General features: G+C 37.8%; 1 protein-coding gene across 3 annotated transcripts in view; it reads right to left on the reverse strand.

The window, feature by feature from the left end:
• The window catches only part of col2a1b (collagen, type II, alpha 1b), a 49720-nt gene extending 26879 nt beyond the window's left edge, over nt 1-22841 (reverse strand). The window contains exons 1-18 of one of the 3 annotated variants that reach the window (XM_016670252.1): nt 22535-22841; nt 19195-19404; nt 17906-17922; nt 17555-17587; nt 16230-16262; nt 15484-15537; nt 14224-14325; nt 13351-13428; nt 10503-10547; nt 9567-9620; nt 7745-7798; nt 7060-7113; nt 6425-6478; nt 6276-6329; nt 5020-5064; nt 4858-4911; nt 4665-4709; nt 4447-4500 (exon numbers count right to left, since the gene is read on the reverse strand). In XM_016670252.1, coding sequence (XP_016525738.1) covers nt 4447-4500; nt 4665-4709; nt 4858-4911; nt 5020-5064; nt 6276-6329; nt 6425-6478; nt 7060-7113; nt 7745-7798; nt 9567-9620; nt 10503-10547; nt 13351-13428; nt 14224-14325; nt 15484-15537; nt 16230-16262; nt 17555-17587; nt 17906-17922; nt 19195-19404; nt 22535-22628 — 1134 coding nt within the window. In that variant the 5' untranslated portion in view covers nt 22629-22841. Of the gene's footprint in view, nt 1-4446; nt 4501-4664; nt 4710-4857; nt 4912-5019; nt 5065-6275; nt 6330-6424; nt 6479-7059; nt 7114-7744; nt 7799-9566; nt 9621-10502; nt 10548-13350; nt 13429-14223; nt 14326-15483; nt 15538-16229; nt 16263-17554; nt 17588-17905; nt 17923-19191; nt 19405-22534 lie in introns of all 3 variants that reach the window. The other 2 variants (XM_007549027.2, XM_007549035.2) reach the window with 2 other exon arrangements.
• Between the last annotated feature and the right edge of the window lie 3752 nt (nt 22842-26593).

The raw sequence follows: 26593 nt of genomic DNA on the forward strand, positions 1-26593 counted from the left end.
ACTGTGTTTGCTTGGTGTAGTACAACAGCATTCACACAACTTCATCTTGTGCGACTGTCTTTCAAAGAAGAGTAGCCAGAGGCGGTCCCAGCCCATTTGGCGCCCTGGGCGAACCACCTTTGTGGCCATCACAAATAATAGAACATTACCGCAATTTTGCGACACACAAAAATAGTGGCTCATGCCGCTGCCCCACAAGATGCTGCCCTGGGAAGTTGCCCATGTCGCCCATATCAGAAAGCGCTACTGAGAGTAGCAATATGGTCTCAGTCTCATCTTTTTTCAAATGGCAACAGAAAGAACAAAATGATTTTGGAGAGACCCTAGTCACAGCAATGTGTGGCTACCAGAAACTGCTTGTTATTGCAAACCAAAAAGTGAAACTCAGTCCATGCATCAGTGTATCAGGTGATCTCATCAGCTGTTATCAGTACATCTAATTAGAAAGACTCTCACAGCTTGCTTTAATTAAATTCATACTTATCAAACACCCTAATCCTAATCTTCCTCTTCTTCAAGCAGTTTCAAATAATATCTGAAAAAGCCAATTTGTTATTAAAGCCTGTGATCTGTCCTCTGGTCTGAGAATAGAGCTGAAGCACAAAGCACAGAACAGTGGATAGTGCTGCTGCTTCTAATGATTCCTATTCTCTCCAGAACATCTTTTCACCTCTCCAGGCTCTCTTCAGTTTGATCCCTACCCTCATCATAGACCATAATGCCGTCTCCATACATTCTACCCAAAGAATAAGCAGAGTTGTGCAACCTCATCAGTCTACCTTCCCATCACAAATGCAAGCAAAATGTTACACACAGCTGATCCCTTTTTGCATCACCACCACAAAAGCATCACTCCTAGCATACCTAACCACCTTCTCACTGTCGTTTTTTAAGTCCTGCATCTTCATCATGAATCACCTCATTCCTAATGCAGTACCACTGTTTGTGCCCGCTATGAATGCACCGATCCACATTCTTCACTTCAGATACCGATACTGATATCTGAGGCTTAGTACCGGCCGATACAAGGCGATACAGAAAAGCAGCTGAAATGACTTAAAGCATTTCTTTTTTTAAACACAGATATAAATGTGCTGAATTACAAATTTATTTGATAACTCTATCCCAGTAGAGCACACTTAAATACACTTATAGCTTCACAAGCTTGGTCAAACATGCAAAAACAACACAACTTTACTTTGTACAGTCACGGCAATTAGATCTATAACAGCTGATATAAAATAAATAAACTGAAACTGACAAACTGCATAAAATCTTATTTTAAATGGTTCAGAAAGTGAAATTAGGAATTCTAAATATGATGTAAAATAAATAATAAAGCATGACATCGCTCAAAGCACAAGGCTTACAATGAGACCTAATAGATCTGCCTTTATGGATCGCGCACTTTGCTACCGATCTCTGATCTAGATATTTCTTCTACAGATGTTAAAATTGGAAAAGTCTCTAGTACCCATCTAAGTTTTCTTCAGAATATTTGGCTAACCAAACAAAAACTAGCATGTTTTCACGCAGGGTCATGGTTTGGATTACTTTTGTCCCTCAGTCCAATCATCATCTCAGTATCTGAAACTGCTGTTTCACAAACAGACCTTATCTATAATGAGAAAAATATTTGTTCATGGTGCAGCATGTGCTTTTTCCAGATCCACAAAGACAAAACTCATCAAGCTCAGTCCTCTTTTGTTCTTCTAAAATTGGATATATGTTCCCTGTTAGCATCTTCTCACCATCCAGGATTGTGTTAAACCATCTGTTTAAAAAGATCACAGCCCTCCTCCAACACATCTCCGTAATCTCTTCATCCTCTTCATGTTTGCCCACACTTCCTCCAGACTAAATCTCTAAACTTTTCAAATCTCTAACTTTCCTCCATCTGTCCTCTTTACTCTCTTTTTTATTATTTAGCTCCTCAGTGTACTCCTCTCATATTCTCAGCCCACTTCTTTCACTAATTAGCACGTTCCTATTTTCATTCACAAGTATCTCAGTTTGAACCTAATGTTACTATTTATCCAATTAAAATAATTCCCTTTCTCATTCCTTTGTGTCCAGCTTGCCATACAAACCCTGTGAAATGATGAAATGCAATGGTTCCTTGGACAAACATTTTTCAGCAAACGTGACAAAATCAACAGGATGTGATTACATTATGTTAAAAATAATAATACAAAACTGAATGTGTGTTTCTACAAGATTGGATTTTCAATATTTGTTAAGAAATTGTGGAAGGAAACTGAATAAAAAATACTTCCATATACATTCCTGATCTATCCAAATCAAACAACTTTGCCTCACAATCTCTGCTGTACTTGTCCAGTCATCTGGCACCTCTTCTTTTTTTGTAACTGCCTTACCATTCATCATTTTATTTTGTTGAGAATTGTTGCCCATTGATGTGGAAAAAATGGGAACTTTTGGGAATACATAACAAAATTAAGACTTTAATACTACAGAGAGAAAGATTATTCATATGTGCAAAACGAACAGTTGTAAGGAGCTAATTCACGCTCATAGAATTAGCAAAAAAAGGAGAAAAAAACTAAGAACATCTCACACTCTTCAGGCCTCAGTAAAGTCAAATATCAAGGTTTATGACGGCAAAATTACAAAAACTGAGGACATGTATGGTTTGTTTGGAGGGATTGCCAGGAAAATGAATTTTCTATTATTGCAAACTTGAATTTGACTGAACTATGAAATGTTAGGTTGTAAGACAAAAGTAATGATGTTTGGTCAAAATGCACTTGCTGTGTATGGAGAAATTCTGCACAGTCACCCAATGACTACTGTCAGGTATGGTGGAGTGTTTATGATTTGGGATCATCCTTCAGCCACAGAGAGAGGAGGAGGAGTGGTCATTTAGTAAGATGATTAATTTTGCTGTTTACTAAATTATTCTCTCATGAGATTAGATTTCTCCACAGAAATAAAAGAAACTAACAAAGTCTAAAGATCCCAACTATTAAATCATGGGGTGTACTTAGTTTTTCACATCACTATGGATCAGAACATTAATATAAAAATCTCTGTGTCATAGCAGGTTACATAGCTTAGTTTAATCCATTGCAGTTTATTGCTAAAATATTATTAAAATGGACAAAACACCTAATATTTATACTTTTCTAGGCCTCTCTGTAGTTTGTTCAACCAACCCAAGTAAATAATATATAGCAGATGTTTTGATTCAGAACTGAAAAAACCTGGGCCTCTATTCCAAAGAGTTAATCTGGGAACTCTCTTTCTATGGAGACAGGGCCAACATTTTACTGCTGGTATGCAGCCTCAAGGTGGTGAATGGAATTCCTTTAGTAGTAAAATGAAAATAATAGCAACAAATGTTGCTGTGACATAAAAACTTCTGTGCAAAAATATTTGGATTGAACAGACAGGTTTCTTTTCACCTTGACAAAGTTATTTCTATTGTCCACATTTTTACTGACACAAAAATGAGGTAGAGAGCACTACACAAAATACTGTCATGCCATGTTTTCTTTAAACAAATAATAAAAATTTACTCTTTAGGAGAGTCAGCTATAAATAAAGAAAGCTAAATAAAACTGTCACTTTTTTTTCTTTTCAGGAGTTCAGTTTATTCAGCTGTGCTGCAGCCAACTTTTTTTTCTCTGTTGGAGTCAGTTCAAAGCTTTTCTCATAAGGTTCAAAGGAGCAAAGAAGAAACAGTAAGATGAGATTGTAATCAATAAATGCTAAAGAGAGAAAAAGCAGGTCTCAAAAAACACTCCTCCTCAAGGAATGGCAGAAGCACAAAATATGATATTTTTAACAGTTTTCCACCAGGGGACATTAGACTAGTCACAAAAACTCACATAGAGTTTCTCACAATCCACTGCAAGCAAAATACATCATGTGTTTTTAAGTATTTTGTGTCATCAAAATGCATAACACAATAAAACATAATAAAAAACACTTCTCTCCAGTCTTTGCTATGGCAAATTCAGGGGAAGCTGTTACATTTTGAAAAGAGACCCTCTATTTACAATTCCTAGAAGACTTTCCAAACAAAAGAGAGTCGAGTCTCTCTGCCATCATGTAAGAATAAACCATAGAGAGAAAAGACATAAAAAAAATACAGTGCTGGGATCAAAAGATAAAGATGAAAACTAAAAAAAAAAAAATCTTATTTATTTTACAACCCAAATGGAGGCAGAGCAAAGCTCTCCTGTTCCTGTCTCAAAATCTCAATATATTCCTCAGAAAATGTTCCCTAAAGTCAATACATGAATCTTTCAGAAAACTTGTTCTTGTTATTAAAAATATGTTAATATGTTTCTTTCAGAAAACAATTAGCAGTAAATAATTTGAAAATACAGGAAAAAAGAAACAACTAAACTAAACAACAACTTAGTGAAAATAACATTTAAGAACTGAGTTGGTGCTGGATTTGGTAATTGTGTTGCCTACCTTTGTACCAGGAGATCCGGGGAAGCCTGGAGCTCCAGCTGGACCAACAGGGCCCTAAAACAAGAGGAAAAACAGGTGACACATGCAGCTGTTAGAGTCCAGACTCTCAGCTAGCAAAGTTGGGGTAAAAACACAAAATTCACACAGTAAACTGAACTTATTCCTTATTAAATACAAATATTTTAAGTTGGTTAAAATATATTTAAAATGATACTTACTGGAGGACCAGCAGGACCAGGCAAGCCATCGTTTCCACGTGCACCCTGAGCCCAGAACACACTAAGTTACAGCAAAGCTCCAGTATATAATTTTCACTTCACCAGTCTTAATTCATTGATCAAACAAAGACAAAAAAACAACGTGTCAAATCCAAATCCAGAGCGGGCTTTTAGTGAAGAAAGTTGCACCTACAGCAGCTCCAGTGGATCCGGGACGTCCTCTCTCCCCAGGCAAACCACGAGGTCCCTATGCAAGAAAAAAGAAAAAAAAAGAAATAAGACACTATTCTTATTAACTGTGAATAAGTGATTTTTTTTTTTATGTGCTGCTTTTGTATGGCCAATAAACACACACCATGGGTCCAGGAGCGCCGCTCTCACCGGGAGCACCGGCCTCACCCTAAAAAAAGAAAGATTTAGTTCTTAATATGGCAAGACAATTTCATAAAACTCAACAAAATGTTTTTTTATTATTTCTAGTTGTCATCTGTTGACTATCTTAGGTAGGAAAAATTAGAAGTTTAATGTCTCAGCACTTTATAAAACATCTTAGTGTATGTTTACCCGATAACTATAGTTCTCAAGCTGTGGTTCAAGTGCAACATATGTGCAGGACATCAGCTACTTACAAGGTTAATATCATCTGAATTATCTATAATGTTAACATAAAACCAAACAGCTGAGCCATTAAAGCACTTTCATCTTTGCATTTAAATATAAACCACTCAAAAAGGAAGTGAAGCTGAGGATATTTTGAGAACTGGCATAAGCTGGTGGAGAACACAGAGGGATAAGTGGTTGCTTATGCTGCACTCCATTTAGCAAGGATTTTAAGAAAGTGAGCCTGGAACAAAAAATGTTAAGGTCAACATAACAAGGTTCTGGCTATAAAGTCAGAAAATCAGTGGGATTTTTCATTTTTTCTACTCCATCACCAGAATAACAACAACACATCCTAATAGCCATGTACATTTAGCTCAGGATATTAATAACCTTGGTAGATTTAGATTCTAGATTATTTTAATTCGACAAAGAACTTTCTTTCTAATAATAAATTAGACAGTGATCTTTCAAATGGTTAGAAAACACAGTAAAATGAGTATAAATTTGAACAAGAATTCAGTGATCAAAACAGATCTATCAAATTCAAATCAACACTTTGGCTCTGACTTGTACCTGACAGAGACCAGGAGTTTTTTAGCTTGAATGACTGTTTTCACTCTATGCATTAAACCAATGAAGGCACATGTTCACAAATACAGGTTGTATGGGAAAGATTTAATACAAACTAGATATATACAAACTAGCGGACGTGCAGCTTTCGCAGCGATATTGGATTTTGAATTGAAGTTGGTCAGAGACATATGTCTTTTTCTGTTGTTATTCTGAAATAAAAGAGTCTTGAAAGTCTTACTTTAAGAAAGAAATGTTAAAATTTTTTATCAGAAATATTCAGTGGAAAAGAATAAGAATTTATTTTCTTTCTTTCCTAACAGCATGGTGATGCTGTGATACTCAGCGTTAGACCAACTGATGCAATAGCCAATGTGGCTTTCAAATGTGTAACAAGTACAACTTTGACAAAGATCCAACATGGAAACAAATTCCCACCTTCGCACCAACAGCACCAGTTTCTCCCTTTGCACCGTCAAGACCTGGATAACCCTGAGGAGGTGATAATGCAGAGAAGCTACAGTCAATAATCTGAGAATTATTAGCTCCATGTTTGGGGAGAAAAATCTTTAAGGTGACAAACTCACTCTGTGTCCCTTGATGCCTGGCAGACCAGGAGTTCCTGGGAAACCACGAGCTCCCTGTGCAACAAAAGGAAGTAGAACATTGGAGGAGGTCACTGCAGTGAAGGAAATGAAGGCAAAGTCCATGCTTTTTATTTTAAATTATTTTTATGCTTTTAACAAAGCAGAAAATAGACAAAGAATGCTAACAAGTTACAATGGGTTCATCTTGTGCTTTGACACAAAATTGTTCTCAAACTAAAAACATGTACCCACCTTTTGACATAATTAATCTTATTGAAAGGCTGTTAGTTCACCTAGAGTGAGTGCTGAATCTTGTAATCAGTAAATAAGACAGGTGTTTTACAATTTACACCTAGAGAATCTGCAGGAAGCACCACAGTGTTGATATAGATCTGAATCAACAAACTTTTTTTATTCTGTAAAATTATATGCAAGTTGAATGCTGTTATTTAGTTCAAGTTGTTGTGACTTAGATTTAGCAGTAACAAAGTGTCAAAAAATTAAATGTATCATTAACTCATTTTGTTTACCATAATCAATGCACATTGTGTCATCTCCCAAGTTAAAAATGTCTTTTTTGAGCTTCCTGCACAATCAGACATTTATAGAAAAAGTAGCTGACTGAAAGGACTCACCTGAGGTCCGGTGGGTCCACGGTCACCTGGTTTCCCTGGTTTACCTGGTTCACCCTAAAATAGAAACATATTAAGTAAATCACACGAACATGCATTCTTAGTCTTCCTGCATGCGTTTGTTTTGTTTTTGCAAGTGCTGACATGAGTGCTATGAGCACTCCTAGTGGACAAAATGTGAAACGTCATGTCTACTGCCATCATGTGGACAAAGAGGGGTATTACATAGAGCAGGCATTTGAACAAGTGAACCCAACTAAAATAAAAAAACAAAAAACATATAAACAGGGAAGAAGAATTAAATCAACTAATTAGAAAGACATATTGAATCACTCAATGCCAAAAAGATGACAGTTTTGTTTATTTAAATAAATAAAGTGTCAAAGCAATAACAATTAAACAATGCAATATAACTGTTATTTCTATCTCATTAAATTGGGAAACCAGTACAGTTCACACATTTTGACACATTGCACAATTTTTCTTGCAAGAAAAAATAATTGTTTAAGATCTCATTATTATGACAATTTTACTGTAATTTACAAGTTCTTAATGAACCCATCCAAATAAATATTAAATAGTTAATTAAATAGTTAAGATATTAAAAAAAAAAAAAAACTTTATTAAAATACAAATTATTACCATAATAATAATAATAATAATTTTTAAATAAATTAATTTCACTTACATCATCTCCGGGTTTTCCAGGAGGTCCGGAGGGGCCACGGGGACCCATGGGGCCCTGTTTGTGTAGGAGGCACAAGAAAAAAAAAAACAAAGGTGAGTCACAGTTCCTATTTATAGCCAGCAGGGGGCAACAGCACACAGTATATATTTTTAACTGATGAGTGATGACAATAGTGGCTGCCTTTTGTCTCTGTAATCAGGTCTGATAAAAACAGAAGAGCAAAATTTAACTGAGACACGGGTAAAACAATGTCACTTTAATTAAGTTCTGACCTTTATGGGTATTTACCTTATTAAATCACAATTAGTTTATAAACATGAATTAATGCTATGTCTTAAACTGATAAGTTTGCATTGTATAAGAAAATCCTTAGCAGTGACATTGTTCTAGCTTTTTTTATGCATTTTACAATAAGAAATGGTTCAATTAACTGTTAAATTTTAACAATTAACAAAAAATAGGAAATCGAAAAGATGTGGACAAAGTAACATAAATAAACAAACTTTAGCTTGCCTTGTATTCTGTTTGCCTTTCTTGTAATTTCTGTAAATTATAGGATGACTGAAACAATTACAGTCATTCTGTAATTGCATTGCTGTCATGTTCATCCATCCTTGCTGACATTTTTTACTTGTTATTTTATCTCATTCTAGAGATCAAACCGTGTGTCAACGTTTGATCTCTATGTAGGGCACCCTATATTTGTATTACAGATAAGTTATCGTGATCTTTTCAAGCTAATGAAGTGCAATGCATTCATAATTTTATATTCTGACAGGAAACACCAGGACAAACATTTCCGATTTGCTGAACTGCACACTGCCAAAGCTGTGACTTCTCCAATTATTTTCTGGAGCTGATTTTTTATTCTAATCACACTTAATGATGTGCTGGCACATTTTAAAAAGAGAAGTCGTGGCTGTGTGATCTCCACATGAGCAGATTATCACAGCAGTGGGGAGACTTCATCCTGCCGACCTGCTGAGGGGACCGGGAAGGGTGGGAAAAGATGGATAACATGAGCTTAGGGAGTCTTGGGGTAGTGATTGACTCCAGAAGAAAAGAAAAGAAGAGAAAACAATAACATCTAAAAACTGTATTCTTACTGGAGAAAAACAAACTTGTTCACTGTTAAAAGAAACCAGGACAGAAAGAAAAAGGACTGTCAAACTTTTCCCAGTGGGATGACATGTTTGTGTCACAGAATCTGAGACCTAATGGATCACTGAAGATCATCTGAGGCATCAAAATGTAGCAACTAGATGGGCACAAAAAATTAGATAGGAGTTGTCAAGAAATGCAGCACAGACAGGAAACTGCACTGCTTTCCATCAGCTTTGGGAGTCTGAACACAGATCTGTTTTAGTTGAAATAAAAAAAAACTGTGGGATCTCCTGTTTGTTGTGTTGCTGATTATTTTCTCCATTGTATTTCACACTCACAAACAGAGACTGTGACATAAGCATGCTGTAAGTTTAATAAAAAGCTATACATTTTGCTCTGACCTTGACTTTGTTTTATGTGGGCAACAGTCAGATGAATTGCACTTTTCAAACACAAATGCTGACTTTAGAGGCTTATTACATTTTTTTCACATTTGGAACAACAAGGAGCCTCAGAATAACTTATTTAATTCAGATCAATTTCTTAAGAGATGTGAAAGCCATGAACAAGAAATAGAAAAGAAAAAAAAAACCTTAAACAACCTGCCTACAAAGGCGGTAAAGAAGCAGACAGAAGGTTATAACAGAGGCTAATATTAAAATATCAAATCCTGCAGAGCCTTTCCAGGAGAAGGGACATTTCACAGCAGGGTACTTACAGATTGTCCAGGCTCTCCAGCCTCTCCTGGGCTGCCTTGGAAACCTTGTGGGCCCTGAGAAGATGAAGGAGGCGAAAGGTGATTGGATGAGAGCAAGAGCTGTTTCACTCACAAACACAACTGCTGTTTATTGTTGATTCTTTAAAAAGCAGAAATATGACAAAAAAATATTCAAAAACTATTCAAAGGTTGTTCTGTCAGGCTTCTGAAAATTGAGGTATCACTTTTTTTTCTTCCATTTTTCGCAATTTTTATGACAAAAAGCATTAAATGTCTTCAACAGATATAAATAATAATAACTAAATAGTTTTTAAATAAGGAGCTGTTGTCAGTGAAAAAAAAGAAATCATGCCTCCTTTCATAGGACTCTACCATGCATGTGCATCACATGTTAAGTTAACAAACGTCTCTGAATCTGAGCTCATCACTGTAATTAAACCGAAGGACCGAGGTGGGGCAGGTGACACTGTCTGCAGGCTGGCAGGAAGGGCTGAAAGCGCTAACGTGTGGTTGTAGTGGAAAGAGGAAGGGTGTGTTTGTGTGCATGTGTGTGTCTAGAGGGTGGGGACTTGTAAGCCCACTGGGCAGTATGAAAGGTAAATTGTCAGGTGTTCAGCAATCTGTCTGGCATGTGGCACAGGAAAAAGCCCCGCAGGCTGCAGCTGGGAGACAAAAGTCTTCTGAGGTGCCGGGAAAAAAAGCCCACAGTCTCATTTAAAAGATGTCTGCCAGCTTTTGATATGCTGTCCTCCCTGGAGTCTGAAAACTCTGTGGTATTAAGAAGGTCAGTGCAGCTGTCTGAGGTGGATCATAAAGAGCGCATGCAATGCAGCATGCACTTTTACAAATATAAGACCGCATGAGTACACTGCGTTAACCAGCATCTATGGCCAGTCCCAGCTTGGGTGGTGTGTTGAGAGTAAAGCAGGTACTTACAGGTGATCCTGAGGGCCCAGGTGGTCCTCTCGGTCCCATGGGCCCCTGAGGGACAGAGAGGAAACCAGAGAAGCAACATCAGCAAAACAGGTACGACATAAAATCATGATTTTCACTGGAAAACAATTAGATTTATTCTCATGTTTCTGTTTGAATATGTTGGAGGGAAATATAACCAACATATCCACTTGAATCACTCGCAGCTTGAGAGGCTCATCACCTGCTTTGCCCCAAAGCTACATAATACTCAACAGCTCTACCTGTCAAATCCATAAATCGTTAGAAATTCCTCAGTGGCATTAAGACCTCCTCTTCATTCCAATCCTTCTTTTTAGCTTTTAAGTTCATACCAAGATCCTTTTTTAGCTTTGTTTCTACTTGAGGTGAGTTTCTATATGTTTAAAGCCCATTAGATGTGCTTCTGATCTTCCAAAAGAGGAAAAAAAACAAACCATCCCACCACATTTGACTGATTTAAAGAGAATTTGGGTTGAAATCTGAGGGTTAAGGTATCCAGCGGAAGCTCAGCTTGGTCAGACTGAAGCTTAATCTGCTCAGTGAGAATTTCTGCATGGATTCACACGCCAAAACAATTTTTATGTTAACTTCCTGCATCATTAGTCAGCAATTACACTCCGAGGGGGTGATGTGTGACGTTCCTAATTGCTTTTCTGTCTGATAAACAAAAGAGAAATCCATAATGAAAGAAGTGGGAGACAGCAGCAACTTTGTGCTAAAATAGTTCCCACTATAATGTTAATTATAAAAATAACAACCTCGCCCCCCCAACTCCTACTTCTGACAGTCATTCTCCTTCGTGACAGCACGCCCCCCTTCATTAGTGCTGTACTTATGCTTCCTCAATCAAAAATGTTGGAACCTGGCCAAAGTAAATGTCACAGAACTGTACAGTGGTCCTTGGACGTGAATGAAAGTCACCTTTCAGTGGGAAAGGGAAGCCTCGGAGTGAGCAGAAGCTTATCAATGGGGCTTTTTATTCTCAGGACGTCTGAATATGTGTTTAAGTGTGTCTGCATTTCAGTAAAAATACTACTATACGGTTTGGCATGTATATATGCAGGATTGATGTTGAAGTAAATGATTAAGGGCTCCATAAAGCATCAGTCCAGGTCAGCTGCCCTCCCTCCAGGGAGCTGAAAAACTGCCAACGCAAATGTGAGCCGGCTTCACAAGGACAGAGCATAGTGGAGATCTGTCAGACAGACATGTGGTGAGAGCATCAGGACGAGCAAAGTGAAAAGTGGGGATATGATCCACTCCAGTCACCCCAACCCTCCCTCTCTCCCTCCCTCCTGCCACAGACCCCAGCTGGGCTGAAACTCTGCCGAGCTGGATCCTTAAATAGCTCCCAGAGCGCTCCTCGCTCCGTTTCAAGAATGCCAGCAGTGGCTTTTTGTGAGTTTGAAATATAATGATGATCAATAGCTGCTTCAGTAATCACCCATCCTTTACTCCTTCTGAAACCCTCATTTTCCAGCAGGAATCAGGATTTTGTGCTGTTTGTTCAACACCAGTGGATAAATGTGTCACTTTTACTTCTAATACCTAATACCTAAATTATTGCATAATGACATTATTGGTTTTACTGCTCTTTACTGAATTTCAATCTCACATGGATAATGATAGAGATGCAATGGACTCCAAGATTTCGTTTCTCATCAAAGGAACCCTAAGGTGAAAATGTTTTAAGACTGATAGAAAACTATTTGCTTAGGTTTCCCTGTTTCTACTTGTCATGGTTGCATATTGCATTGAATTCAGATTATTTTAGAGTAATAGGAAGATACTCAGACACCTGCAAAGCGAGTAAAGTCTTACAACAACTAACTAAATCACAACAACATGGTTTATATTGATTTGCCCCATTCCCCAAAATGACATGTAAGCATAATTTTCACAATGTGTTGACTGAAGTGGTAGAAATGGTTGCTTTAAAAGCTGCTTGAAGTTATTCTTCTTTTGTTAACCATGGGTATTTCCAAAAATAAAACATGTCTGTGATTATTTTTTACATAAAAATGACTTCTCAGGAAAAAGATAATGCTGATGAAAGGGTGCCAAAAAAGTTCAAAAAGAGCCAGAAGGGCTTCTTATGGAGGATTCAACTAATCACTCAGACTGATGCTAATACTGAGCTAACTCATGAATGGCAACAGCCAGATATGGATGTTTCTGCTCACCCAGAGAGGTGCAGATGTTTTTATGTTGACTTGATGTTTTGCAGAAGGTCCCTGGACTGGACTATACAGGACTAGGTTACAGGTATTTTCTCTGATGAACCCATTAGGACTGGAATGTGTTGAAAATAACTGCCTTATGGAAAAAAAAAGAAACTAACATGTGTCTTCATGCTGATAAAGCTACATTCAGGTGTGTGGGATTGCCTCTCATCACTCATAATTTCCCTGCAAACGCAACCATGAACAATCCATTTCTTTCACTAACTGAAGCAAATGCTTCTCCATCACCTGATCACTAAGTCCCAAAAGTGACTGATCAAAACATTGACATTTTGGGAACATAGACAGGAAAGTATCCAAATCTTACTCCCACTGTGAACCTATTGACACATTACATAAACATGATGTGTTTCTCAACAAAGTCTCTAAAATGTACGACTCGTTTACTATTCAACTTCAGCTTACAATACAGAAACCAAGACAATAATTCATGTTTTTCTACAGTAGTTTGAACTGAGATAAACTTTACACCCTAATATGCAGATGAATCTTATACCCAGGTTTGAATGATACTTAGAATATTTCCCTGGACTTGTTTTAGCATCACATGGCAGAGCATGGCTGTCTCGGTGTGGCCTCTTTCTCACCATTGGTCCTTGCATCACACCCATCTGTGCGCCTCCGGCCTTCTCATCAAAACCGCTGGTCATTTGAGCAGCAAAGTTCTGGAGCAGGCAAAAATAAAACAGACCACAAATGACCAATCAGTAAATAAGATATTATTTCCACAGGACTTTTCATGCAAAACAGCAAAGCAGAGTGCTTCACAGATTATTAAAAAAAAAGACAGCTCAATCTAGCTGTCTGTTGGTCTGGAAATAGCTTAAAATGTGTTTCCAGGGTTTAGGAGTGAACATAAAAACTAAGCAGTTGCAGTGAGGCAGATGAAAGGATTGTTATTATACATTTATAATGGTTAATGACCCAACTAACTTAAAGGTAAGCTTTAACTTTTTCTAAATCTAATTATCTTTGTTGGCACAATCTGTTTTTTTACTGAACTGAAGCTTTTTGCATCATTTTGGCCGCAGTGGGAATCAGCTTCTAAGAGATAGCAAGCTTCTGGGTATCATGTGAATCACGATGCAGACAAAGGAGAGACAGGGGGCATGTGAACCTTTTTCACAAAGACTCTTCTCACCCTTCTACTGAAATGCTCCTTGCATTCCCCTCCTTAGGTCTATCTCAGCACATCACCCCCACCCTCTTTAGCCTCCCCTCTGTCCTTTCTCCTGCAAAGAATGAGAGGCATTCTGTCCATTCTCTCTCAGCATCCATGCCGTTGTATCTCTGCCCCCTCCCATCTCCTGCAGTTTCACACATCTTTTGTCCTTTTTGGACTATTTTCTGCTGTTCTTTCCCCCCCTTTCCCCCTAATTTTAGCCAGTCGCATCTACTCTCCTGTCATCTTTGAATATGCGTTGAGCTCCTTTATGTTGTAGCAGTATAAGTATACTTACTCCACCAAGTCCAGGGGGTCCATTAGGTCCTGGAGGCCCAGGGGGTCCAGGGTTTCCAGGGGTGCCAGGTTCACCATCTCTGCCACGAGGACCGGGGCTCCCCTGAAGAAGACAGAAAGAGTTAAAATAAACCTAAAAAAATACTTGGAAAAGAACAAAATATAGTCAAATGTGTTCATAAAACCATTTTCTAATAAAAAATTAACTACAAGTTTGTCAAAAAATATAAGCTTTAAGAATAAATTAAATGATTAACAATGCAAACAATAGGAATAAGAAGAAATGTTTGCACAAAGAAAGTTTTATTTTGTCAGCTAGTAAACATCCATATTCTCATATTTATGGTATTATGGATAGAAATTATAATATTATCTTTATCTTCTTATGTAGGGGAAAAAGGGTCTAAAAGAAAAATGTTTATGATCAAAGAGTCATTCATTCAGTTTCTGTGCCAATATCTGAGCTCAGGAGCAATTCATATTTTTATAGCCGCTGACAGAAAGTAAAACAACATGGACAGTATTAGTTAGCTACCACTGACAGAAGCCCACAGCTCAGCTTATGAAATAATCTGACTTGCCAGAGGAATACCAAGTGAAATATGCCATTCAGACTCAACAAAACAAAACATTTCTGGTTTAGACATCCATTTAAAGCACTTTCATTACAGGTTGTGTTGCATGCTTGTGATTTCTCAGGCCGACCCTGTATACCTCTGTGCATGTAATGACAAATCACCTAGGAAGCTAATCCAAAACCAAAAAAAACATTACTGAATATCTAAAATGGCTGCAGACCTTCTCGCTCGCCAAAAATAAATCCAGCTCATGTTTAAATCTGCATAAACAAGATAACTACATGACATAAACTACTCGCCTGCAGCCCACTATCACATCCGCCTTGTTACATTAATGAGGCGATCAAAGCAGATGCAGATTTCCCACACCAAGCGACTGGGAGGCCTCCGAGAGAAGCCGACGTTTACATTATGAGTCTCCCAACAGTCTTGCATCTGTTAAACAACCCAGACCACACGGCCTAATGGAAACGACACATGACTAGTTAGAGTGTGGTGCTCAGTGAAAGGCTACTATTATCTGCAAGCTATAACACACACACACACACACCCCCTCCAGGAGCCACAGCTATCAAATTCAATCAGACATACTGTACTCATTAACAGAGCAAGGAAGGAGTATAGTTTTTTTTTTTTTTTAAGCTTCTGGGAGATTTTCTTATTTTAATGTATATGAAACCAACCTTCTCTCCTTTTTCTCCTCTTGGTCCTCGGGGTCCTTGCTCTCCTGGTGGGCCCTGGACGAACAGGATGGAGGTAAATGAGGTTAGGATTTATTTCCATACAAGTGAATGAAGCAGCTGCTGAATTTAAACTCTGATGGTGTTGTAGAGATGAAACTTGCATTAAATTGTTATTTCACTGTCAGGGTTGCCAGATGTCTTTCATTTTGAAATTCAAAATGTTTCAATATTTTGGTCAATTTTCCCCCTATTTTGACAGACGATTATAAAAACGAAATTTTTTATATTCACTCCAAATATTTCTACAGTGGTCAAGCTTTAAATGTGTAAACCTAAAACTCAAATGCGTCAGGTAAGAAAGTAAATGAGATAGGAAAAAATACTTTTCTGTTTTTTCCTAATGAGTTTCTTGTACTGAAACTCCCAGAGTTCACCTGGAGTGACATCTGTCCATGAAACATCTGCAGGTGCATGCATGCACTTACAGATAGAAAAGGACATACAAAAAAAGTTGATTTATTGGGAACATTCTGTTTTAAGTGGGTGTAAGATATTTAAATCAACTCATTTCTGGAATTTCAGATATTTAATTAGGAGTGAATACAGCCATGCTGATCTAGACTTTGATAAATTGCTAAAACAAATGCTATATATTTCTAGACTCTACATGACTGAATCGAAAGCTTGTCATTTTTAAGCAATAAAAAAGGAAAAGCAAAAGTCTAACATGGAAGAAAGGTATATACCATGGGGCCGGATGGTCCTCTTGGTCCTACAACCTATGTTGGGAAAAAAACAACAACAAAAAAAAACATTAAACAAATATATATTTTATATAAATAACAGCTTTAATTTAACTGGTTCTGCAGAAGCTTTGCATTTACTGGATGTATTCTCTTTCAAGAGGAAAACAAAAACATTATCTTTCCCCGATCAAAAGTAGACTAGCTAATTGCTTATTTCTTCAGGCAACGCATAAGGAGAAACATACAGTAAACAATGGCCTTTTATTTCCTACTATGAACTGAGGCTCAAAACACTTCCAGGTGCAGCAGCACTGAGGAGTTTACTCTCTCGTCTGGTAGGAACTTGAATGTACTGAGGCAGTGTTGGACTTGAATACACAAGCTATCCTCTTCTTGTCTCATGTTTTTTTTTTTACAACCTGCTTTACAACTTACTGTTAAATTACTACCACGTTTTTAAAGTCACACCCAGAAAGCTAATTTAAAGCTTGAAGTTAATTTAAGGGTAGTTGGGCAATGGTATTTCATTCTAATTTGTTTCCAGCGGTTGGTTTTACACCCGTTTCTTTTAGGATTAAACCCCTGAGGAAGATAAACATACTAATCTCAATAAAACGACCAACTTAGGCTTTTCCTGACTACTACTGGTTTCATGTTCTTTGAGGTTTGACGTGCTTTTGGTATATCAAATATGACTTTAAAAATGTGACTTTATAATTTAACACCTGAAAATTGGGCCTCTGTTTCTTTAAAAACTCCAGCTCTTTCTGAAACTCCACCTACAGGATGTCATCATAACATCCCTCCTCTATTAACCACTCAAGGTTTTTACCAGCGTTGCACTGAGAAGTAGCTCGTATAATGATTTCAGGTGATGCGCAGTTCCACCCAGGAGTTTACTGATTACTGCTGGCTAGTCTGAAGGAGTGGGGGAGGGGTGCTCTGTGAGGCAGGAGTTTGGAAGCTTGGAAACTGCAGCTCCAGAGAGGAGCTGCGTCTCAAAGGCGGTGCTCAGTCCACCCAGGCGTTTTACACAGCTCAATGGTTGCCACGGGAGATTAAAGGATTTCTCAAACATGCATGAAAGAATTAAGGCAACACTCCAGGTATTTTTTGGATGAAGGAACAACATTATAGCATGATGTAAAGCTCAAAAACATAGATTTTATGTGTTACCACCCCTTTAAACAATTGCAATATATTCACATATACTATATGTATCTTTTTTGCTAGACTACCAGTGCTTTATGCAAGAACCATATCTTCTAAAGTCAGCTTTTCCAAATCAAAAGCTAAAATTGTAATACTGTGTGATATCAACTTACATCGGTAATGTCTCCGGGTTCACCCTTCTGACCCTGATGAAAGAAAAGTATAGCAGAAGCACAATGATTAATATGGCTTACATACTATGTGTGACCACATGTTGAAGAAAAATCTAATTTCTTTTCATTAAGAGTATTAAATAAGACCCATGTTTGCTGTTGAGTATATAAATGTGGCACAGTGTGTACAGGAGATACCTATTATTCATCTGGCAACACTCATTTACATCAAACACATATCTAAATCCTTAAACGACTAGTTCCTCCTGCCTATCAATCAGGGAAAAACAGAGGCTCGACTTCACAGACACAAACAGTCATGATCAGAAACACAGTTATTTCGTGTCTCACCTTGGCTCCTGGTCCTCCTGTTAGGTGTTCACCCAAGTTTGAGATGGAAATAGATCACAGTTAGTGAACAGATGGCACCATGAACCCATAAGATCAGAACAGCATTCCACAACAGAATGAAGGAGTACATGGATCAAACACAGAAACTATTCAAAAGACCACCACCAAATCAGAGTGTTTACACAAAAAAGCCCATTAGGAGAGAACAAGTGTTGGTTGTCTCACCATCTCACAAAAGCCTAAAGTTAAAGCAAAACAGGTGCATTTAATGGAAGCAGCAGAAACCAAAAAAGCTTCTGCAGAGCACACGTTTCAGCAAGAAGGGCTTAAATTTGTAGCATTTTAAGTAAGGATTTTAGTACTTTACTGCTAATCTTTTGCAACAAGTTAGTTACAGCTCAAAGTGTGCTTAGTGATGGTAAGTAACTGGTTTTAAATAAGACTGGTTATGTTTTCATATTCAGTAAAATTATTTTTGACCAAATTTCAGATGTGATCAGGATCAATCCCATCGTCAGACCAGTTGTGCAACCTTTGACTCCTTTTAGTAGAAATTTTCCATATGAAGGCTACAAATAATCATTCAATTTCGGTAACCAGCCTTATTTATTTCTATTTATGCTGATGATGAATTATTCTTTGATAGATACTCTTAAAAAGCAACTATTTTTACCTTTAAACATGTAATGTTTTTCTAGCGTTTAAACCCACAAGCATGCATTGCAAACAGTGACACCTCTGGTTTCACTGATGCTCCTCAGCTGATTTTATTTACATTTCCAAAGCTGGCCATTGGTGTTGGGACACTGAGGCCTTTGTTTATCAGGAAGCCATGGCACTTTGGAGGCGAGCGGCCTGAATGGCCTCCTTCATTTACTCTGTACTCTCAGTGGAGAGTAGGGCTATTTTCTTGCCATCAGATCTGCAAAAATCCACAGAGAGGATATAGAGCAGAAATGTGAGGCCGTGGCTGCTTCACTGAGGTATTTCCTTAATCACTACCACATGTTTTCATGATACTCAGGGAAGGAGCGTATTTAAACAAGACGAGGCCAAGGTGTACCAGCTATGGAAAATCAACGGCCAGATTAAGCTTTTCACTGAAACCCTGTCTAGGTGTCACTGCTTTTTCTCATCATCTGTTTGCTTTGGGGGACAGAAAAGTGCATTCAAATTTACTACAACACCAAATATTCCAGGGGTTATTTTATTCTCATCCCTCCAAAACAAACAGCATGATCCCATACAGTAATTTATTTATGAGAGACGTAAGATAAATAAATTACCACCAAACGGTGGCGGCTGGTCAGCAGGGCAGATGGGGCAACACTCTCCAAATGGGATTTCAGGTTTGGGGCAGTCTCTTAGCTCCTCGCAGACAATGTCATCACACAGAACCGTTCCCGTGTCACACACACAGATGCGACAAGGCTCTGGTTTCCATATGTCCTTGTCGTTATAAAGCTGTCCTTCGTGCCTACAGGCAGAAGCATCCTCCTCTGTGTTTGAGATACCAGTCAAGGGGCACAAAGAGGAGGGTGCAGGTAGGAGGGAAGAAGGAGATTAACCCATAATAACAGCTGGCATTAAGTGAAAAATCACAGAATATAATGTTCCTCTCTACAATCACTCCTTTACAGTAATAATTAAAGACCTTTGGGAGATAGTTCAATGCAAAAATACCTTTTATTATTTATTTAAACACGTAATTTACTGAAGTGGTATATGTTAAATTTCTCTCAGTAACACTGAATCAGCAAACATACCCTGAAATATGTGCATGTGAACCATCAGAGAACTATGTTACTGACTCATTTTCATCAAGAAAATTTGAATACAGCATTGATATGAAGACTTCAACTCTCAGCTGATGAGTCGTCCAATCTCCAAAATTGCAATTGATTGTTTTGTATTCTAGTTCATAGAGTGCAATTTGAGATTTAAAGTCAACAAGAGGTATAAATCAAATATTATAACATGCTTAATGAAGAACAGCATGCTTGGTGTTTCAAAAAAAGAGGCAAAATTTCAATGATTATTAGCAGCACGCCTAAATGGTCAAATTATCAAAATGTGGCATATTTCTAGATAGTCTTTTCTGTTGTCTAGAAGCTCCATCCATCCATGATTAACTTATATTTAAACCTTAAGAATGTGCCAATATGGACTAAGAACTCCAGAAGCTGAGCCTATGAAAGTATGGAGAAAAATTTAGTAAGGACGTTTTTTTTTTTATTATTATTATTATTTTTTACATTTACCCTGTATTAAGGCAGAAATTAATTAATGTCAGTTTCTATCTTGATCAATAAATTTGACGAATGGCTGTTCCATCTCCAATCTTGTATAACTGAGAAATCCCTTTTTACCAATTCTTTGTTGGGTCATGAAGGGGATGCATGCAACCTTTACAGTAGCCACAAGGTGGCGGTGTAAAACCACATACTTCAATTTAACCTGAGCAACGGTTGCAGGAAACCTCCAATAAATAACGCGAGTAGCACCAGTAGCTGAAGGCTTAACAAGCTAAAAATAGAGCCAGTCTACATTGTGGGAAACACCCACATTAACTGCATAAGAGAACGACTTTGATACAGGAAAAGAAAAGGTTTGCTTTTAGACCACAACCTGCCAAGGAGAACACATGATGAATGTTTTAACAAGCAGTTACTGCACATGATACAAATCTGATTAAATAAAGTAAACCTGACAACAGACAGAACAGGCACATTTTCCAGACTGGTAGAGACTGGCAGGAACACCTGATGAGAGAAATGATCTGACTGGAGTCAATGAACCTGTGAAGACGGGTTAGAGGCGACAGACGCAGCAAAAGGTAGGCCTGAAGGTATGAACTGGTAAGAGAGGATAAGAGGTGAAGGAACAAGAACAGTAGCTGTATTTACCTTTTAGCAATGCTTAAGTCTGCCTAACCTAACAGACCACAGCAGCAATGAATGGGGTCTTTCTGGAAAGGGGACCCAGTGGACAATTGACCAACTATTGGCTTGTATAAACATGGGGAGCATTTCAACCCCCATATGGAGGCCGTGGCTGCGTCAGATGCCAGTTCAAACACATTAGAGGGAGGAAAATGGTGGCTTTCATGTGCATTCCTTGAAGTTTTGATGTTTAACTTTACAGGGCCAGATGCTATCGAAGTCTGCACCTGCCCTCCATTGGCTCACATATGAATGATTATCCTGATATGGGATACATTAATACCAGACCTCCTCCATACACTTGAAAGCTGAAATTTAACAGGTTTCTTATTATAGAATATAAATAGAAAATAATTGGCTCCTGAGGGTAATTTTTATGGGACTAAAATGAACACTTGAAATAGAAATCCTGGAGTTTCCTAGGATCATAAAAGTTTAATCTTTTTAAAAAGTAACTTTTTGACTTTTATGCATCTGACATTCATGACTGAAATGTCAAAATATTTCTGTTAGAAAGATTTCTCCTCCAGCTAGAGAAGAAGGCTTGCATTATATCAAGACTCTTATTTCCCTGAGAGGGTAATTCGACACTTCAAATGACTTTGGCACATCTACTTTCCTTCTTTTCTCCTCTTTCCTCTGAGAAAATACACCTTTTATTTGCTTTAAAGGTTCAGACCTTTTTTTCTACTTCTGCAGAAAAAAAAATTACTTCTCAGAATTCAGGCCTGATGTGCCAGTCTTATATATATTTTTCCATTCAGCGCTATTCCCTTCTAGCTCAATCTCTCTCTCTCTTTTTCTCTCTCGCTGTCACAGCTTAATCTTTCAAATGGAAGAACTAAAATCACATAAAATGGTATTCCTGCCCTGTTGTGGCCTCTAACATCTCTTGAGAGCGCTAAAACTAAACAACGATGCAGGTAAATTCTACTTCACCTTTACCTAAATTGATAAATATTAGGAATTATTTAATAATGGAAAATGATATTGCTCTAATTTCAGAAAGGACAACATCAAGTTCACAATTCTATAAGTCTTTTTAAGAGTATTTGTAGTGACAGTATCACCTTTTTGCCTCAGCATGCCAGGATTCGCCAGGATGCCCTCTGACAGCAATGGAATGTGAACACATTTTACCAAAGGCCCTTGAGCCTGACCACTTTTCAGTTTTTTCTTCTGCCTCTCTCCCCCTCTTTATTAAGTGAATCTGCAGTTTTAAAGGATAGTCTGTCAAGGCCCCTCAAGCACCCTCAGGTGTCAGGCAGTTCAACTTCCAGAAAGAACAGCCAGGGTAATAGGAAAAAGCTGCAGGGTTACAGGGAAGTCCAATGTGTCACTCATATTTATTATTCTGCCTTAAAACTAAAGGCAACTAATGCAACTTTTATCAGATAGAATAACAGAGTGAACTTAAAAATAGCATCCAAAGAGGCAAGATTATACTCCAGTTGCAAAGATCTCCATCAGCCTTTTGAGCAAGCACCTGTGGATTTTATAGGCAGACAATCATCTTTGCACTTTAAACCCTACAATATTTTGCGCAAAAAAAAGAAGTTATATTTCCCTTGCGTGAAGGTGCAACGACCACATCAAATCACCATAAAAGCAAATTATTTCATAATCTTGCATCAAAGAAAAACCTCACTTGAACATTATGACAAAGTTATACATTTTAGTCACTTACGGTCATCTTCCAGTTGACCTCTCACAACGGCTAATAGACAAACTTGGGATGCTATAAGAAGCAGTACAGTCCTGGAATCCATAAAGCTCAACATGTCTAAATATTAGACATGCAGCGGGGAGAGAGAAGGGTGCGAAGGCTTCTCTCAATAATTTTTAGTGTTTTATGTCCCAGTTACAAAAAACGGACCATTCGACTTTTACCCTTCCCGGATGATAATCGATGAGGGGGGAATCCAGCGGCAGGACCCGGACCTGCAGCACAAACTCAGCACCGACCGCTCCAGGCCAGACGCTGTAGTTTTATGTCCCCGTTGTCTTCAATGAATCTTCGTATATTCCAAAATACCAGCCCGGCCCCCTTTAACCCCCAGTCAGGCTGAAATTTGACTCCCCCTTATTTCTCCCTCCCAGTCGGTCTCCCAGGTTCCATTATCCCACTTACAGACCACTCCTTTCCTCACGTGTGGACAGGAGCCCGAAAAAGACGCAAACTTGTTTAACTATTTTCCTTTTGCATCCAGTCTCACCTTCACGTTACTAATCGGGAGAATGCCAGCGTGGTTCGGTTGTTATAAATTGCGGCACTTCTTTGACATTTAGTGATACAGGTGCCTAACCTGTAACTGAAGTTTTGCACATGAAGTCTTCTGTAAACGTATCACAGTTTTTTTTTTTGCGCTGAAAAAGTACCATTCTGTTGTAAAGGTAGCGCTCAAACTCAAAATCCCAATTTTTCTCTCTTAAAAATAAAAATAAATTATAATAGATAAATAAATAAATACAATCACAAACCCAAATTCAGTATATTCAGTAATTTTGAATACCACATATGATCAAGCCACAAAGGCTAATTTCTTGCAGAGTCCTATCATAGAGGTGTACTCTAGCTAATCATTGGAAAGTTAAGTGGAAGGAAAAAATGACTGAAAAAGGTGCGCAAATAGATGAGAGCAGTGATGAAACGGTTATGAAGCAAAGTGAAATCAAGAGTTTGTGGGAGACTCTGAAGGTACAGAAGTAGAAATGGGGTACAAATGAGACACGTTCAATTAAATTCAATTCAGTTTTATTTATACAGCACCAATTCACAACAAATGTCACCATACAAACACAATCCCAGTCATACTCTGTGTGACTAATCTCAACCTGTACAACTTCAAATTGATATTTCACAAAAAATAAAAGCACAACCAAAAAATATGTGACATTTGGATGGAATACCCTGACTTTAAAATGTTTCATAAACAGTTGGTAGACCATTAGAGAAATTCTTCTAATTTTCCGATTTAGTTATAATAGCAGAAACATCTGACTTCTTCACATGCTCAATTTGTGGATTCCTTCCTCTGAGAACGGCAGATGACCTTCCGGAACAGCCTAGATTTTCCTATCTGACCCACAGACGGGTCCTGCAGTTTGACCTGTCCAGGCTTTCACCTGTCCCATCAGACACTGAGATTGCACCAAAAGCCATTTGTGAGTAGCAGATGAGAATTTAGTTGCATCATCAAGAGTCCTCAGCTCTTTACAGGTTGCGACCTTTGAGCTTTGACGTTTGACCCACCACACTTTGCTGGAGCCAGGAGCAGCTGGTGTCTCCTGGGGATGCAATGGGGCTGATGCTCAGGTGTCCAAGGAGAACGGAGGTTATCACCTGAAAAGCTTTGTAAATCAGTGACCTTCATAACTGATTTACATGAGATGAGTGTTGAGTGAGTGGATCACTGGAAGCTGAAAAAAAAGTGAAATTTGTACCAAATTAATAAAAAGTTAAACTGAGCCATTTTATTTCAGTCTTGGACAATAAACCATCCAATGTGTTTACTGGATGGTTTATTGGCAAAATAAGTCATATTTTGCCTTTTTTATGAACTCACTTGGATTTGTAAAACTTGTAATTTTGTGTATTTCTAGTCATGTTTTGGCTGGTTGTTGAGCACAAATGTTTCATCTCAGGCTGTAAGTTTTGTGCAAGGAATAATAAAGCTGTTTTTCTTTTGGGATCTTGTGGTTGGATTTCAAACTCTTTGTAGCGCTGGGATCAAAGGCAAAATGCCACTAAACTGACAATTATCTATTCTTAGGGTAGAGGCAGAAAAAGATGAGTAGTGTTTTGGTTGAGCATTGTCGTAGACTAACTAGCTATATGCCGTTCTCTATTGTGGCACTCTGCATCCAATATTGACAAAATATTAACAACATTTTAAACTGTAGATGTTATTTTACAATTTTAAGGTTTGAACAGGTGAGATGTTGTTACATTTGTAACAAAATAAAAAATAATATTATGATAAAAAGTTTATGCCATAAATGGTACATGAGATTAAAAAACACAGCACCAGCATACAGATAAAAACAAAAATATTGGTCAACATAATACTTACAAATGATGTTTTACTTCCCTGTTACCACGGTTTACTTCTGCTTTGCCTTGAATTGCAAGAGTGCCAAGGGCAACATATTTACATAACACGAACATAAATGGCTACGGATGACTAATTACAAGTTCTTATGTGCTCTGATCAATTTTCAACATAATTGATCAGAGCACCTAAGTTTGTAGGTGCTCTGGTCAATTTTCAAACTAACTAGAAAAGTTTGTTTTGCAGAAACTGGAGAAGGATTTTTATTAAAAACTATTTTATAACTAGAGATTTATAATAAATGTACTCCAATTAAAATTTTAATAAAAAAATATACACATTTTCTCAGGAATTGATTTTAGTAATCAGGAGCTCTGCATGTTAAACTTGACATTTTGAAGAGTCTGCTAACAGATGTGTGTGCTTCAAAGTGATGCATGAAGGGCACAGATCTTTCAGTGGGGATGAGAAAAGAAAACACATGGCATGAGGGATATTGTGAGTGAGCACCAGAGCCAAAGACCGGTGATCCATTGCTTGGAAGGGAAAAAACCCCCAACAAAATAAAACATTAAAAAACAATTCTAAACTGTCTGAGGAGACAGAAAAAAACATGAGGATAGTGAAGCTTTGCAGCTGTTTAGGAATGAAGTCTGTCTGGTAAGACAATCAAAAAGTTTGGGGAAAAGAAAAGCAGGGAGAAAGGGAGCCAGACAGGGAAGGGAGGTGCAGAATTGTTAAAAATGTGAGAGAGAATAAGAGGTAAGGTGGGTGGGAAAGCTGGAATGCAGAAGGAAGGAGGGAACTGAAGAAGGGGAGAAGGTGGGATATCAAGGACGAGATCTGCAAGCACAGAGAGCTTTAACTGAAGCCATGTGAGACTGCTGCAGAAATAACAAAAGCCATGACATCACCAGCTGGGTTGGCACTGAAAGACGACCTTTAGGCACAATAACATTACTTCCAATAGCCTGGTTCCTTCCACAAGGCACATCCATAACTAACTCAACGCCTAGTTAACATTATTACTTTCAAATATAAGGTTAATACGGATTTAATCATCCCAAAAATATAAAACGCCTTTTAATAATTTAGAGTTAAGCATCAGGTTTTTATTTTAGGCCACAAATGAATGAAAACAAGAAATATATAAGTCAAAAGGATTGAAAGGCTCTCCAGCAGTGTAACCTGGGACAAAGACACTCAGTAGATTTTTTGTTGTTGTTGTATAGTGGCAATAGAGCAGAGAATCAGAAGATATAAATAAGCTGGTATATTTTTCTCCACCAGTTTTTAATTAAGGCCAATAAAATCTGCAGTCTTGTCACATAAACTTGAGTGTTTATGAATGGGACTTGAAAAGAGGCTGGGAACTTGTAGACAAATGTGTTTCTACCCTGACCAAATAAACGGTATCAGCTAAACACCGTGTGGTCTATTGATTTTTAACATCACTGTGAAAATAATTAACTGAAAATGTTCAGCATGTTTTCTAAGCTTAATTATTTCCTGTTTAAAAAAATGCAGAATACTAAAATCTGTTTGGATTTTAAAGAGCAGTTTTACTTCTCCATATTTAGAAATTAGAGATTTTACATCTCCGAGAAAGAAACAGCTGCCCCTAGTTGCACACTTTCACTTAAATGTTGGAGTAATATCCTGCTCCTCTTGGCTCAAATGTCTGTTTTTATTGC

The sequence above is a fragment of the Poecilia formosa genome, unplaced genomic scaffold (genome assembly GCF_000485575.1).
Source record: "Poecilia formosa unplaced genomic scaffold, Poecilia_formosa-5.1.2 Scaffold2, whole genome shotgun sequence".
NCBI lineage: Eukaryota > Metazoa > Chordata > Actinopteri > Cyprinodontiformes > Poeciliidae > Poecilia > Poecilia formosa.